The 17,412-nt window shown below is 41.8% G+C and overlaps 1 protein-coding gene across 5 annotated transcripts in view; it reads left to right on the top strand.

Annotated features, from left to right (window-relative positions):
• scn1lab (sodium channel, voltage-gated, type I like, alpha b) overlaps window positions 1-17,412 on the top strand; it is a 43,328-nt gene that overhangs the window by 20,138 nt on the left and 5,778 nt on the right. For all 5 annotated transcript variants that reach the window (XM_028572307.1, XM_028572305.1, XM_028572306.1 and 2 more), the window contains 15 exons: window positions 268-474; window positions 2,369-2,644; window positions 3,662-4,003; window positions 5,377-5,509; window positions 5,686-5,924; window positions 6,053-6,226; window positions 6,718-7,074; window positions 7,296-7,817; window positions 11,051-11,186; window positions 12,167-12,321; window positions 12,899-13,072; window positions 14,026-14,148; window positions 15,163-15,438; window positions 16,667-16,720; window positions 16,828-16,965. In XM_028572307.1, the coding sequence (XP_028428108.1) occupies window positions 268-474; window positions 2,369-2,644; window positions 3,662-4,003; window positions 5,377-5,509; window positions 5,686-5,924; window positions 6,053-6,226; window positions 6,718-7,074; window positions 7,296-7,817; window positions 11,051-11,186; window positions 12,167-12,321; window positions 12,899-13,072; window positions 14,026-14,148; window positions 15,163-15,438; window positions 16,667-16,720; window positions 16,828-16,965 (3,306 nt within the window). The remainder of the gene's footprint in view (window positions 1-267; window positions 475-2,368; window positions 2,645-3,661; window positions 4,004-5,376; window positions 5,510-5,685; window positions 5,925-6,052; window positions 6,227-6,717; window positions 7,075-7,295; window positions 7,818-11,050; window positions 11,187-12,166; window positions 12,322-12,898; window positions 13,073-14,025; window positions 14,149-15,162; window positions 15,439-16,666; window positions 16,721-16,827; window positions 16,966-17,412) is intronic.

Genomic DNA, 17,412 nt, shown 5'->3' with positions numbered 1-17,412 from the left:
GTTCGAGAAGAGTCTTTTCAAAAGGGTGTGTCATTCTGCAATTATAGACCAGGCCTGTTATGTAAGGCTATTCTGTTTTGTACTGCAGCAGTACAATGCAGCAACTTGACAAGTCACCAAATAATGGGATGACCACAACTGAACACAATACAGTGTATTGTGTTACTTCAAAGACTAATCTATGGCAGCCTTCTTTTACTCTCATACATAGGTAGATTTTTTTTTTTTAAATAAATTGAAAAAATAAATCTGTCTCGGATCTATCAGACTTTGCGCGCGGCAGGAAAACCCTACATGATCTTCTTCGTGCTGGTGATCTTCCTGGGCTCCTTCTACCTGGTCAACCTGATCCTGGCTGTGGTGGCCATGGCTTATGACGAGCAGAACCAGGCGACCATCGAGGAGGCCCAGCAGAAGGAGGAAGAGTTCCAAGCCATGCTGGAGCAGCTGAAGAGACAGCAGGAGGAGGCACAGGCAGGACATTTATCTTTTGTATGCTCAGATTTCGTAGAATTGAGATATAGGCCACCAGTTGCTCTGTCTGTCATATCTCAAAACATTTCATTTGAAAATGAGTTGTGAGGAAAAAAAAGGGTCCTTTTGAAAAGTGGAGAGTCCTTTTAAACTGAAGTTTTAAACTGCTAAAGCGACGGGGAAGTTTTAGGAACTTAGAATTTTTGGAGCACTCTGAGTATTTCATAACATAGACGAGTGGCTGGGAGAATCTCTTTGTATATATGTAACTGGGGAGACTCTGTTGATTCTTGGGCTTATACTGTAGTCTTGCGCTAGCTGCCAAAAGTAGTGTTGCCCTGGGCAACCGAGGGATTCACTGTCCTGGATGACTGACACCCCTCTGCTGCTTCCTCAGGGGTCGGCAGTCCTTGGTCGACCTACAGAATTAGCAGCTGGACATGGAGTGCAAGTGAAATCTGGATAATGGAAATGGAAATAACCAGTTATTTTTTAAGCTTGTGACAACAAAGCCAGACAGTCTATTTCTGTCCGGCGACATGTGTAACATACGCCCGAATGCACGAGTAGACAGTTGAAATAATTGTCTAAAAGTAAACCGTTGAATCAGTAAGCTAAATGTATTCAGTAGATGGTAAAAAGGGTTAGTTGTTAACACTCCATGTGGTAGTAGTATGAATGTACGCTTGACAGAACGGACCTAAACATAGGCAATTCATGTGCCTGTTAAAGATTCTTGTAAAAAATATCCACTTCTATACATTGTTACTTGGCATCATCTTTTAAAATCTATTGAAATGAACACATAACTGGTAGAGTTGATGAAGGGGCACTTGAGATCATGTGGTGGGGATTGTGTGACCCCCCCCTCCCAAAAAAAAGGTTGGGAACAACAGCGTCTGTATAAATAGTGTAACATAATTCAAAAGCTTTAGTTTCCTTTTACTTTCTGCATTTCATTGCATACAATACTACACCACATCTTTTCCACCTCCTCGTCATTAGTGGAAGATCAGATACATTCTCTTGCTTTGTTTCCTTTCAGACCTTCTACAACACCTCTGTTTAAGCCTTCTAATCTGCCAGACCCAACACTGTCTTATCAGGCTTGTGCACTATTCTGCCAGGCTCAACACTGTCTTATCAGACTTGTGCACATTCCAATTGCTGTTGTTAGTTGAGCTAAAAATGCCATGACAGACTCTTAAATCATTGTGCTATAGCGCCGTACGTTTTGTGGGACACATGAAGAATTTCTTTCCATTAGAACAAAGATAGAAGATTAAGTATAAAACTCTAAATTAAGTGACCTACTGTATTGACATAATTATTGGATATGCAAAGTTGGTGATATGTTTGGCAATGCTGTAAATTCATAGACCTCTCCTGACATCACCAGATTTTACCCGTTGACATCCCCCAACCTAGCCTCTCTGTAACCTTTCATGAAGATAACACAGCACATTTCTGTGGAAAAAGCCTAATATGAAACAGAGTGCACTTGGTAGTAAATCATAGATCTTAAGGAAAGATGGGTTAGGTTTAGAAATTCTGCACCTCCTAATGTTTTTCTAAACAGTGATTTGATCAATGTTGATTGGCGTCTAAGAGTAGAATTTCCAACTTGTTTATAAAACCAAAAGGCTGCTACCTATCCCATCATCCACACACTCTTACTGAATGAGTATTATAAATGCAAGAATTTAGAAAGGTTTTAGTCTGCATGAAAACATTCAGGCGTCCATTTTTAGAAGGTGTCTGGGGCTTATTTGGTTCTTCATGCTGCTGCTGCTCTCAGCTGCCAGGCTCTCTCCTCCGCTCCAGTCCACCAGAGCCTTTGAGACAGGCACGGGGTCGCCATGACAACTGTGTTTGTGCTCTGATTGGCTGGCAGGTTGCCGCGGCAGCCGCCACGGAGAGTGGAGAGTACAGCGGGAGAGGTGGCCCCACCTCGGAGTCCTCCTCGGGGACGTCTAAGCTCAGCTCCAAAAGTGCCAAGGAGCGACGCAACAGGTGGAAGAAGAGGAAGCAGAGGGAGGAGGAGGAGAGGGGGGGCCGCGACAAGTTCCACAAGTCTGAGTCTGAGGACAGCATCAAGAGAACTAGCTTCCGCTTCTCCATCGATGCCAATAGACTTTCTTATGAAAAGAGATGCTCCTCACCCAACCAGGTAAATGCTTCCCTGACAATTAAGTTTGATAATTTGTCAGTGACTGTTCCCTGAGAAATTCGATACATTTCACATCATGCCAGTGATATACTTAAAGCTACAACTAGGTAAACCCAGGGATGACATTTTACTTTATTTGCACCTACAGTATCTCACAAAAGTGAGAACATCCCTCACATTTTAGTAAATATTTCATTATATCTTTTAATGGGACAACACTGAAGAAATTACACTCTGCTACAATGTAAAGTATTAAGTGTACAGCTTGTATAACAGTGTAAATCTGCTGTCCCCTCAAAATAACTCAACACACAGCCATTAATGTCTAAACCACTGGCAACAAAAGTGAGTACACCCCTATGTTAAATTCCCATAGAGGCAGGCAGATTTTTATTGTTAAAGGCCAGTTATTTCATGGATCCAGGATACTATGCATCCTGATAAAGTTCCCTTGGCCTTTGGAATTAAAATAGCCCCCCCCCCCCACATCATCACATGCCCTTCACCATACCTAGAGATTGGCATGGGATACTTTCCATAAAATTATCTCTCAATGCAAATCAAACCAGCTATTAGGCTAACTGAAATAAAACCAAATAAACAATATGTAATGTGTTAATTACTGAGCTTTGAATCAGGCTACCAGTTTCTCCGTAGAAACATAAGAATGATATCGATCTTTTTATCTAAAGCAAATGAGTTTTATGCCGACAATGTTACACTATTCCTTTAAAGAAGCCGCAATAAAAATCAAGCTACATTTAGCATTACATTTGTGGCATATTTTATCATTCTTTCCTTTGCTTCCTGCTCGGTCTAACTACATCCCTGTCCTTCCCTCATTTTACAGAACCTCCCAGCACTTAATGTGTCTTTTTGGTGTATCCCCTCTATCCTCAAAGTCTTCACCAAGTATTCCAGGACTCGACATCCTCTAACTTTCTTTTGTTTTGTTGTTTTCTCTCTCTCTCTCTCTCTGTCTCTCTCTCTGTCTCTCTCTCTGTCTCTCTCTCTCAGTCTCTTCTCAGTATCCGCGGATCCCTCTTCTCACCTCGGAGGAACAGCCGCGCCAGCCTATTCAGCTTCCGTGGCCGGGCGCGCGACATGGGCTCCGAGAACGACTTTGCCGATGACGAGCACAGCACCTTCGAAGAGAGCGACAGCCGGCGGGGCTCGCTGTTCTTGCCGCGCCGTCTCGAGCGCCGCTGCAGCGCCGTCAGCCAGACCAGCCTCGGGGCGCCGCGGGTCATGCTGCCCGCCAACGGCAAGATGCACTGCGCCGTGGACTGCAACGGTGTGGTGTCGCTGGTCGGAGGAACCTCTGTAACAACCTCCCCTGTAGGTCTCCTGCTGCCTGAGGTGACGTAACTGTTTGTTTCATGCTTTATTTTCCCATTGACCAGCTTCTAGTTTATTCCCCTTAGTTGGTGTTATTCCCACCCATTTGTTCTCATGTTGATGAATGAGTAGCTGTGTTTGAAACCATTCACTATTCCTTATATAGTGTTTATTAAACAGTGAACTATATAGGGAACGACCAAAGGATTTTTCTGACACTCACTGAAAGTATCGTTGCGTCAATAGATGCGCCGGTTATTTGTGTGACGGAGGCGGGTGCGCCCAGCATCATGTAAACAAACCAAAACAAAATTACTTCTAATACGAGCACTCAGGAAATGTAAACCCGCTCCATTTTTCCTTTTCAGTTTTTGTGGGTCCTTCTGCTTCTTCTCCTCTGGGAGAAAGTTAGCTGTGCATTGTGGGTATTTCATAGTGGGCTATATAGTCAATGAAACAAATCAAACACCACTACAAAATGGCCTATTTTCATGATGGGGAACGGTTTTGTCACCTAATGATATGAGTTCCTTTTTAAAGGTCCTGCACATCCTGACAGCGTTTTCACTTATTCTGGCTAATTAGAGTGCAGGTTGAAGTTGGGTGAAATCACGTGAGAATGATGGTCTAACCTCCCCTCCCCTAGTCAAGTAGGGTTTGTACATGCCCACCCAGGCATGATCTTTGTATTTTGATTTGTTTTTTTCTTTTATTTCCTTTGCAATCAAACGGTACAGTCAGCTGTTCAGAGACACAATACAGGCATAAATGTCTTAGGGGGTTAGTCCATGGATTTCAGCATCCTCTTAATCCACTCATAGTTTGCAGGGATGAACGGCATTCATTCAGCAACACAGGGAAGACAGATACATGTACACAATTTAAACAAAATAAATAAATAAGCACAGGAAAAAGAAAAAACTAGTAGTGTTCACATTTAAATAAACCATTCACGTGAATTGTTTCACTAACACTTAGGTTACATCATTGGAAAAAGTAGGTAATGATTGGAGACCATTTAGTCAGGAATACCTCTGTTTTTAGGTAAACCTCCTTAACTTTTTTACCTCTATTGTGTCACCGTGGGGGGATCAGACCAGGTCTAATCAGGCAAATAAGTGAAAACACCTCTGGAGGCGAAGCATGGGTGTGTAAGTCCTTTTAGAATACATCTTGTGAAATAATCACACACGAAACCAGGCTGCAATAGACTGTCCCTAAATGATTTTCATGAATTATAAAATGATAAAATACTTCCAATGTTTGTTCTCATAAGCTCAACGTCTGTTTGACTCGTGTTGTATACTGTACACATCTCCCTCTCTGCTAAATATTGCTCATGAATCTTTTTTTTTTTTTTTTTTTATGCATGTGTGTTTTTTTTTCTCCTCCAGGGGACAACTACGGATACCGAGCACAAGAAACGCCGGTCAGGTTTTCGCAAGCCATCCATGGATTATTTAGATGAAACAGTGGCCAGGCAGAGAGCCATGAGTGTGGCCAGTATCCTCACCAACACCATGGAAGGTCAGGATCACGCCATACATTTTTTGTCCTTAGTCTTCTTTGTTCCTGTCTTGAACTTTATGCCAGGGCCTCATAGTTCTGGAGAAAACTACACGGAAAGCATATGAAGGAATAATCCTTCAGAAATACATTGAGCATTTCATTATAATGAAATGTAGTCATTTCTCCTTTTCCAGAGCTTGAAGAGTCGAGACAGAAATGCCCCCCCTGCTGGTATAGATTCGCCAACACCTGTCTGATCTGGGATTGTAGCCCCACGTGGTTGAAATTCAAGGACATTGTCTGCACGGTGGTCATGGACCCATTTGTGGATCTGGCAATCACAGTTTGCATCGTCCTCAACACCCTTTTCATGGCCATGGAGCATTACCCCATGACTAATGAATTTGACTACGTACTCTCAGTTGGAAACCTGGCAAGTATTGTGTGATATGCTTACAAACTCTGAGTGGACAAAACCAGAAGAAAACATAAATGTAAAATGTCTCTCATGATGTAGATTCAGTTGTAAAATTAGAATGTTGCCCCCCTTTTTGTCATTAGGTGTTCACAGGCATCTTCACAGCAGAGATGTGCTTCAAGATCATCGCCCTGGATCCCTACTACTACTTCCAAGAGGGTTGGAACATCTTTGATGGTATCATTGTCAGTCTGAGTCTGATGGAGCTTGGCTTGGCCAACGTAGAAGGCCTGTCTGTGCTCAGGTCCTTTAGATTGGTAAGAGCACTGGCTGAGTGATATCTTATTACAAATGATGCATTATATGATTCATCTGCTCCGTAGATGAGAAAATTGAAGATGTACCTGTACTTCTAGGGTCAGGCCACGATGGCTTTCACAATAACAAAAATGTTATTAATGAGGTAATGATGTAATGAGAGCTTTTGTGCAGTACATGAGAGGTCCCACTGAGAGTTGTTTTGGCCTTTGGGACACAGTGTGTCCACCTGATTAGCTTTGTATGACTGTTGCTGTGCTGCTAGACTATTTAAGGAAACGGTACAGTATAATAAAATGTTGTTTTGCTTAAAGCAAAGTGTCAACATTTTGGGAAATGTGCTTATTTGCTTTTTTTGTTGGATAAGATTGATACCACTCTTTATGTATACAATATCCATATAGAATACAATAGTAAGAAAATATGTTTATTCATTTATTGAATGTTACAGAAGAAATCCTTTGTGCTTTTCCTTTTTTTTTCAAAACAGCTGAGGGTCTTCAAACTAGCCAAGTCATGGCCCACGTTAAACATGCTGATCAAGATCATTGGTAACTCAGTGGGCGCTCTGGGGAACTTGACTCTGGTGCTGGCCATCATCGTCTTCATTTTTGCCGTCGTGGGCATGCAGCTGTTTGGCAAGAACTACAAGGAGTGTGTGTGTAAGATTTCTGATAGCTGTGAGCTGCCCCGCTGGCACATGAACGATTTCTTCCACTCCTTCCTCATCGTGTTCCGGGTGCTGTGCGGAGAGTGGATCGAGACAATGTGGGACTGCATGGAGGTGGCTGGACAGTCCATGTGCCTGATCGTCTTCATGATGGTCATGGTCATTGGAAACCTGGTGGTATGGGGATCTTCCTCTATATTTCCTTTCTATAATCAGGATAACACTGTTAACATTATGGCAATAGTTTGCTTCAGATTTTGAAGTTTTTGAATATTTTGTTGGATTGGTTTTAAAGTCAAGTCGTAAGGCACATATGATCTTTTGGTTTGTAATATGAGGTTTTGTAAGTAAGATCAAATGGAGAGCTCTTTCCTTGCCTAATGTCCACTTCTTCCCAGGTTTTAAACCTGTTCCTGGCTCTCCTCCTGAGCTCATTCAGCGCTGACAATCTGGCAGCAACTGACGACGACAATGAGATGAACAACCTGCAGATTGCTGTGGGCCGGATCCAGCGGGGCATCGCTTTTGTCAAATCCAAAGTACGGCAGTTTCTCCAGAGCCTCTGCTTTGGTCGGGCCGGTAAGGGCTCCGGTCTGGCGGAGGAGATCAAACACCTGGATGAACTGCACAGCAATGGCAAAGGAAACTGCATCTCCAACCACACTTCAGTGGAGATCACCAAGGACCCAAGTGGGGTGTACAATACAGAGGACAATGGACGGCCAGGAGGAGGGCTGGTAGTTGGGGTTGGTGGGGACACTACACCCAAGTACCCAATGGAGGAATGTGACTATATGTCATTTATTCATAACCCCAGCTTGACAGTCACGGTGCCCATTGCTGTGGGCGAGTCGGACTTTGAGAACCTAAACACAGAAGATTTCAGCAGCGACTCGTCGGATGTGGAGGGCAGCAAAGAGGTAAAATTTAAGACTTTGATTAGATGTCTGCCAGTTTGTAGGAAACCTTTTGAGTCACACAGCTTTTGTATTTGATTAGCTCGTTTTTATATGTGTAATAGTTAACACCCAACGCAAGCCAGTTGATGCTTGAATGTCAAGATTAGCATAGCAATGGCCTTTTCAGAAAATCTTCCAGTAGTCAAGCAGTTTGAAAATAACATATCTGCTGACTCATTTCAACATGCATCATGCTGTGCTAGTGAGGGAATCTTCTTGAATTTTTATTCAGTTCTGAAGCCCTTGGTAACAGAAGAAGCCATGACAAATAATGACTCAAATTTGCTTTTGGCTTATGTAGCAGGTTCATTTTCTACATGAGCTCATTACAGTGTATGTGTCAGTATATTTGTGCACAGAGAGACTGCTTCATTGTTCCGTGTTTTAGGTGAAGCAACATGCATAATGCATGTGTTAAGATAACATTAATGCAATTAACTACAATTTAAGAAAAACAAGTCTGGCTTGGTAATTCATTGCCTATTCTAACAGAGCAAATGCCAGGTTTGCTGTTAAGTGTTGCCAGGCTGACCTGGTGATATCAACTTGCCACTTTGGGTGTGGTGCCAATCCCATGTGATTCAAAACAACCCAGGAGACTATTTCTAGCCATGGCACCACATGTTCCATATACAGATCAGCAAATGCTCCCTCACGTCACTACTGATCTTAACACTTAATTGTGATTATCAAGCACCAGTTCAAATATATTGAGTCATTTCATATATACTATGTCATACTGTAGAGTTTGATCAAATCAGATATAAGAAATATAAATGTATGCATTTCAAGTTACATAATAACAATTTGGTGTGTGTTAGTTGTGTGCAATGAGTGTCAGTACAAAAACAGCATCCCAATATTTTTGCTTTGCTGTCTATTAAGGAATATGCTTTCAGGGAAATGTATAAAGTTCTGTGTGGCTAAAGTGTTCTCCCACTGTGCATTATAGCTGACCAGTGAAAGCACACTTGTGGTTGTTTACTGGCTTATGGTGTGTTTGACTTACTTTGTTTAACCCCCCGTTTGTTATTGCAGCTGTGTCAGACGCTCTCAAGGTTTTCAGTGAGAGGAGAATTGTAAGACCACTTTATTGTACCATAGCACTAACCATGAGGACTGCCTATGCCATTTACAGACAAAAAACATATTTTTCTCATACTTTCAATGGACTGCCCATTTTCGTTCTTTGCCTGGTCTGCCCTCCGCCCCCACCCCACCCCCTTTGCTTTATACCAACCCTTCCCCATACAGCAGCACACCCAATGCTGTAATCGTTTTCCCTTTACACCCCCCCTCCCCTTTCATAATTTATCTCTAAGCATCAGGCTGTACTGCAGTTACAAACCATTACGAATGAGCAACTCCACATTTTCCATTGATAGACAAACTCATCTAACATGATCTTTGCTTTTGAATTCATTGCTTGGTTTTGACTTGTTTTTGGGTCTTGATTACCATCCAACACTCCGAACTTGAGAATGAAGGAAGAGAGGAGGAAGATAATAGAGGGGGGGGAGATGGAATGAACAAAAGTAATTTGTCTGGTTCGCAGCCCATGCATACACACATGGAATACTTGTGTGTACTTGTTTTCTGTGATACTCAAATGGAACAATGAAAGATTTTTTTTGACAGAATTCTTTCCAAGGAGATCATTTTGAAACTTAAATGAATAAATTTTTTCAGGTTGACAAAACGGATAACACATGCCAATTTATATTCAATTAGACTTTTTTTATGACGATTTTAAATTAGGGTAATTTCTTATCCTTCTCAAATATTGAATAGAAGAAACTCATCCCAAATTACATTGAATCCTCCCAGAGATGGTGCATGTACACAAGTATTGTGGATTAGCCAGCGCTGTTCTATGTGCCTCTACGCCTGTGTTATCCACTTTTGTTCCACTGCAACTTTCTCATCACCCAACTTGTACAAATATAGTAAAATGCAAACAAAATCTGCCAAATAAAAGTGTTAGGTTAAGCGTTAAGCCTCAAATAATCTATGTCCAGAAAAGCTAAAATAGGTCTCTTGCTGAAGGAGAGAAAGAGAAACTGGTGGGAAACGCCCATCCAGAAAACGATGCAATTGTGAGCAGCATGCTTCCATCATTCCCATGCCGTATTAGCTGGGTCCCACGGCAATCAGAGCTGCTGCACTGTCTAGGATGACATGTTCCTGTACTTCAAGCCAGACAGACAGATCAGACCACATAACATTATGTTTGCCCAAAGAATAGCAGAAAGGAAGCCTTACAATGCCAAAAGGTCTCACTATATGCAGATGATGTTGTAATGTACCAATAATGCAAAAACAAAGATCGCTGCATTTTAGGGTTGCCAGGGTTCAAAATTCAGAGTTGGCAAGGAAGAACTTGAAAACAGTAACAACCTTACATGTGTTACATATTACTGAGAAGGATGAAAATATGGGTATGCATTGGTGCTAATTCAACATGTTTTATAAATGGGAACACAAAAATGCCAGACCACATGCTGGCTTTTAAACAGTGCACAGTACTGGTTTTTGCTGGTAAGCTAATGTGGTTAACCGTCTACTTCAACACAAAGAGAAGAAGCTTGTACACTGCTTTCAAGGAATGGAAATAACGTGTTTTCATGTCACTCAGGAAAATGTTCAGCAATCCTTCTGTGGGTGGATTCTAACTTTTTGGGTTGGGGGGTATTATAGGAGTAATTTTGAAAATGGGATAATTTATAGACACATTGATTTGAGGTCATTTTTCAGTGGACATGAAAATACTTCAGCACACGTTCTGCTTGGTACTATTTCAGGCTTGGATTGATAATGCCCTGGAATACTGCATGCACTCTTTCTCGAACTGAGGTCATATCAAACGTACCCACAGTGCAATTCCGTAACGCCAACCTCCTTATGCCTATGTGTTGCCACATAATCTGATTTGAGCCATCATATGCAACTAATATCAAAGCCTGTAGGTACATTTGATCAATGATGCATGTGATGATAATACAATGACTTTATTGAGCCCGACTCTGTGAGCATTTACAGTGCCTAGTCTCCACACTAAGGTATCTATAGTTGTGGCACTGGAGTACATGTGAATGGAGAATCACAATGATAACCAGCTCAGACAGTTGGCTCCCATAACCTCTGTGGCGCTGCATTGTAACTTTGTGCTCTCATATACTTCCTCATCCATGCAGAAGCTCGATGCAGAGCCCCATCCTCTGAGCTCATCGGAGGGGAGCACAGTGGATATACGCCCCCCAGGAGATGGGGTGGATTCAGTGGAGCTGGAACCGGAGGAGTCCCTGGAACCAGAGGCCTGCTTCACAGAGGGTGAGAGGGATATGAGTAGGGCTTGGTATTGTTAAACAAATGTTGAGACCAATACCATGACTTTGATACCGGTTCCTAAACAATACTTTTTTCCATACCAATTTTATCCAATTTAATCCATTTTAACAAAAATAAATTTCAACACTACGTAGCTCCTACTACGTGAGCACAGTCTCTGTGTTTTTCCTGCCTGTCTCTCAGCGTGTAACGTTAGACAGCCAATCAGCAGCATTATTAGATCTTGGTAGAAGCATGCTGCATGCTTATTGGCTCACTGACCTGGTGGACACTCAGGAAAACCTGCTTCATCTGATGAGATTTACTCCTTGAGTATTGAAATTGGGTACTGAATGACAATGCATTTTTCGATACTCAATACTATAGAAGCAATTCGGTCAGTGCCTAATAAGGATTGAATTCGGTACCCAGCCCTAGATTTGAGGGTGACAGGCAGGGAGGATGATGGGTAGTGGGAAAGTGGGGCAAAGTGAGAAAGGTGGGAGTTGAAATGCTTTCAGAGCACATTTCAAATCACATGAACTTATTTGTGCATTACACTGGTGTGTTTTACTCACAGCTGAGTGACAGTGAATACAAATGCTCAGCAGTACAGAAAGAAAACTAGTCTGTGGGATTGTCTTGGTTTCTAATGGAACCTGACATTTAGTCTGACACACCTCCAGTACAATTCTGAATCTGCAAGTACCTCTTCAGTCTTTCATGAGTGTGAAATATGACGATTCTGCAATGGTTTAATGGCACTCAAACGGTAACCGTAGATAAGTACACAATTAGATATAAATTTGATTTTGGACTAGGTTTGTATGAAAACTTGGCTTTAGAAAAGCCAAGTAATGAAAAAAAAGATGAGTGTTTTGGTTTAATTATGCAACCACCTTTAGTCAACATGGACCCCATATTAATTCCTGTGGCCATTTCTTCTGCCTTTCTCCCCCCTTTTCCCCCTCCCATGCCTGCAGGCTGTGTGAGCAGGTTCCAGTGCTGCCAGATAAATGAGGACGACGACCATTTTAAGACCTGGTGGACACTCAGGAAAACCTGCTTCATCATAGTGGAGCACAACTGGTTTGAATCCTTCATCATATTCATGATCCTGCTCAGCAGTGGAGCACTGGTAAGCAGGTGCTTTTGTATGCATGTGCATTTACTTCCTGTTGTGACCTAAAATATTTCTTATATTTATTTATTTTTGTAAGTGGTTAGCAGTGTTATAGTACTCAAGATCGATTTTGGTCACTACCAGTTTTTGAAGGTTTCATCTCGGAATCGACCTCATTTGTACTTCTCATCTCGGTGTCAGATAATCAGGACTCAAGATTTTATTTCAAAAGCGGTCTAGACCACAACTGCAGGGATTGCTAAACTGCCTCTGCATTGTCTGATTTATGCCTAGGTGTCAAAACTTGCAAATGCAACCAATAACCTGCCTAGAAAGTGAATGCATGAGGCAGGACAAGAAGCTCTGGCTGTCTAACACAAATCTGGTCTTGACTTGGTCTCAAACCCTCAAAGTCTCGATCTCGATACACTCTGGTCTTGGTGATGACTTAGTCTCGGTTTAGGTGGTCTCGACTACAACACTGCTGGTTAACACTGACACATGACAGCAAGCACCTCAGCCCTGATCACACCTAACTCACAACTCATTGTTTTCCACCAGCAGTCTTTACTATTTATTCCATGCTGTACAGGCGTTTGAGGACGTTTACATCGAGCAGCGGAGAACCATCAAAACAGTCCTGGAGTACGCAGACAAGGTCTTCACTTATATCTTCATCCTGGAAATGCTGCTGAAGTGGGTGGCATATGGCTTTGTCAAGTATTTCACAAACGCCTGGTGCTGGCTCGACTTCCTCATTGTAGACGTATGTATTTTCAGTCCATCTAAAAAAATAAAGCTTCCAATCTGGCGTTAAGTCAAAGACAATTTAGACTCTAAAGAATTGTTTGTTTTGGGAAAAACAGTACACAGTCTACATTTAAACTGCAATAAAACACAAAAAACACAAACGCTATGAATAGAATAAGTTCTAGTCTGTCAAAATGACGGACGGCCCTTAGATTGTTCTATCATTGTTAGAAGAAAATTGATGCATACAAATATTTGGTTAACAAGACCAATGATTTAATATGCTATTTAATCCTTTATTTATTTGACATAGGTTTCTCAACAGACATTTTGGCCAGTGATAATTTCATCTGCCGGATACACATCTTCTGCCACAGGCTTAAAACGCATCTCTTCCGACTGCACCTTGGAAAAAGAAAAACAAAATTCACTTACACTTTTATGTGGCTCTTTGTAGTTTGTTATTTGAAGCTAATGTGCTTGCTTGATTCTTGCTGTCCGGAGTTTGTACAAGGTGGAAAGCACTTAATTGGAAGTCACTTTGGATAAAAGCATCAGCTAAATGACATGTAATGGATAACTACACGTGATACTGGCAAAAAGCCAGCATACGCTGGCTCACGTAAACTCTGGTACAGATATGAGAGTGGTATCTATCTTCTCATTTAACTTGTGGCAAGAATGCAAATAAGGATATTTCCCAAAATGTCAAACTATTCCTTTAATGTTTATCATACAGATATAAATACCATTGAGTCTGCACAAGTTACTGTTCATTGTTGTCTATATCTGAAATTCAGCTGTACTTTTTAAAGACTATAAATGCATTATTATCTCTTTAACCGGTGCAGACTAATCATTAATGCCTAATCAACCATCTTGTTCCAAAACTCAGACTGGCGCAGTGCAGAGGGACCTTTTACTACTCACCGTTCACCCTGCTTGTCTCTTGTCATTACCGTCTCTCAGGTGTCCCTGGTCAGCCTTGTAGCCAACGCTCTGGGCTACTCTGAGCTTTCCGCCATCAAATCTCTGAGGACACTCCGAGCCCTCCGGCCCTTGAGGGCCCTGTCTCGGTTTGAGGGCATGAGGGTAAGGACATGTTGAAATATCAGCGACACGAACCCCACGTGTAAGTTTTGATTGTTTGTGGGCTAGCTGACAGCCAGCATGCCAGATTAAGAAATTTAAAAATCTTTTTTAGAATATTAACCTGTTGAAGCTAGACCACCTTCAGCTAGCCCATGCATTCATTTTATGAAATGTTAATGGTGTTCTAGTCATGTTACTTTTATTTGACTTGCTATATGTCAGGTGTGCTTGTCCTCTGCTTTAGGCTGCTAAAGGAAAATGCCAGTATAATTTATATTTCCATTTTAAGAATCTCAGATTCTTCTGGTTCAACGTTGGATGTCTAGGAAATGGTTTTAGCATGTTAGGGGGCCTTACAGTCGTAAGACTGCATGCTTTTTACAGCTTCTGTAGAGTTATCTTTTCCTTGCAATTCAGCACTGTACCTCTTCTGTCTGCATGCCTTTCTGCACATTGTGTTAATGGACCACTGTATATAGCTGCTCTGAGGCATTGTTCTCTGACGTTGCTCGTGTGGTGCCTTTGACCTGTAATTTTTTTCTTTGTTGTGTGTCTTTTTTCATTTACAGTCAAACAAAATGTTGTGACTTCATCCCGCCTCTCTAAGGTTTTTTTCTGTTTTGCTTTTTTATCTATCAAATGTTAACTTTTTCACCTATCCACCTTCATCTTTCCAACTGTCATTCTGTTAAATTCTTTGTAGATATGTATGGTGTTAAGAGCTTTATGTATGCAGACATTACATATTAAATACAGCTTTGAATAATATAGGACTATGAGGTTTTTTAAGTCAGCCTTGGCTTTTGTTCTGAAATAGCCACTCCGTAGCATTAGCTTTACAGCTCAATCAAATCAGGTGTCCACCTTTTGTTATTTATGACCAGTTAAGTGATTAGATGATCGTAATGGCCACTCGTCTCAAATGAAACAGCCCTCTCTATTTTTGGCAAGCAGAGACCTCGGTTTGACCGTCAGCAGAGTGCTGAGTTTGTCTGTGTGCTTGGCCCTCTCCAGGTTGTGGTGAACGCGCTGCTGGGGGCCATCCCCTCCATCATGAACGTGCTGCTGGTCTGCCTCATCTTCTGGCTCATCTTCAGCATCATGGGCGTTAACCTGTTTGCAGGGAAGTACTATTACTGCGTCAACACCACCAACGACAAGGTGTTCCCCATCAACGTCGTCAACAACAAGAGCGAGTGCCTGAACTTGGTCAACGACAGCGCCCGCTGGAAGAACGTCAAGATCAACTTTGACAACGTCGGTGCCGGCTACCTGGCTCTGTTGCAAGTGGTGAGTTTAGCCTCGGTGACACAGGCGGCATTATGAAGACAAAATGTCTGTTTGTAAGTATTTATGATGCAGTTGAGAGCTACTAACAAACAAACTGTATTCTTAATCGTCACATACACACAGTAGTGAAATTCTATTTCTGCATTTTAATCCATCCTAAATATATTAGGAGCAGTGGACAGCTAATAGCATCTACAGTTTCTTGCTCAAGGACACTTTGACATGTGGCCAAAGCCTGGGATTGAACTGCCAACTTTGTGGTTATGTGGAGAACACTCTACCTCCAAGCCACAAGTCATTCATTAAATATCATTTTCTGTATGGTTTTTGTGTAAATTTGCAATTTTAGTTGTTTTAGTCATGCAACAGTAAACTCAGATTTGACAGATAGTCTAGCTAGCTGTCTGGATTTACCCTGCAGAGATCTGAGGAGCAGTTAACCATAGTCCTCATAAATCCACCAGAGACCAACACAAAGAAAGCGGAAGGTATCGGGCATCGGGCCGAAAAGAGGGTCATCAGGCAGAATTTCCTGCGGCACCGGAGCAATCCCAGAAGTCAAACGTCGTGGATATAGACCAATTGCAAACATAAGAACAGTGGGGTGGGAAAGTCAGGATCAGTGGTGTATGAATGCCACGGTCAACGTGAGGTGCATGTTTGTCAATGTTAACAAAAGAAGCAACATAACAAAAGTAAACAGCTCTGGGCCGTCACACACACCTTTCCATGGACAATGAGTGTCCAAAGCCACTTTCAGTCACGCTCATTGTGAGGGAAACCGCTTGTGTAATGTCACCCAGTCCTGGAAAACACACTAAGACAATATAACAGTATCTCTCAATGTTATAGCCTTACTTTTCTTTGTAATGAATGACATAAACGCAAGTACCTAATATGAGCGTAGAATCATTCCTGCAGCTGGAATGACGCCCGTTTATTAAAACAGCTGGTTATGTGATATATGAGGGGATTTTGTTCTGTTTTACAGCAAAGATTAGTAAACAATAAATAGTGAGACCTAAATGATGACCCAAACTCACTGAAATTCTTACCCAAAAATGTCTTAAAAACAGGGGTGTTCCCAGAGCTGATAACATTTGTATTATTGTTATAATGAGGTACCGACATTTCAAATGAAACACTCCTCTTGCTGACAGCAAAGCAGTGGAGCTTGACTGTCACACGTCAGACTGACACTCTCGCCATTTCTCTCATCTGCTCTTAGGCAACATTTAAGGGTTGGATGGACATCATGTATGCAGCCGTGGACTCTCGCGATGTAAGTCTCTCGGTGCTCAACAGAGGGATTTGTAAGTCAAGAGGCTGACCTACACAAGCTATGAAAGCCAGTGACGTGTTTAATTTGTTCCATCTTTCCTAATCTAGTTGGAAGACCAGCCTGAATATGAAGTGAACTTGTACATGTACCTCTACTTTGTCATCTTCATCATCTTTGGCTCCTTCTTCACCCTCAACCTGTTCATCGGTGTCATCATCGACAACTTCAACCAGCAGAAGAAGAAGATAAGTTGCATTTAGTAACTGTCTCTGTCAGATAATGTAAACTCAGATAAAAAAAATGTTCTGTATACTTCTTAGTAGGAATGGAAACCACATGAAAGTGCAAAATATTAGCTTCCTATAACAACTTCCTAGTCTCCTGCAATATGCATATTTAGAAAACCCAGCAATGAACAGTCACTACCAGATTCCTTCAACTAAGAGCATACACAGCTAATACAATTGTATGTGATAGTGAAAGAGCTCTGGAAACACATCAGCTTTGTTTGGCTTTTGTAGATGTAATAATATTTCAAAGTGAAGATGAAATCCAAAGGCCATCCTGTGTTGTTGGTCCACCCTGCTAGCTGTTATTAATGTTGACACTCGCAGCTTTGGTTCTGCTCTGCATTGTTACTGCAACGGAACACCAACAGGTAGCAGTCCTGTGCCACACTGTGCCAACTACAT

This window comes from Perca flavescens, chromosome 24 (assembly GCF_004354835.1).
Source record: "Perca flavescens isolate YP-PL-M2 chromosome 24, PFLA_1.0, whole genome shotgun sequence".
In the NCBI taxonomy this organism is placed as follows: Eukaryota; Metazoa; Chordata; class Actinopteri; order Perciformes; family Percidae; genus Perca; species Perca flavescens.
The sequence above is the reverse complement of the archived record's forward strand: the minus strand, read 5'-3'. Positions and strand labels throughout refer to the sequence as shown.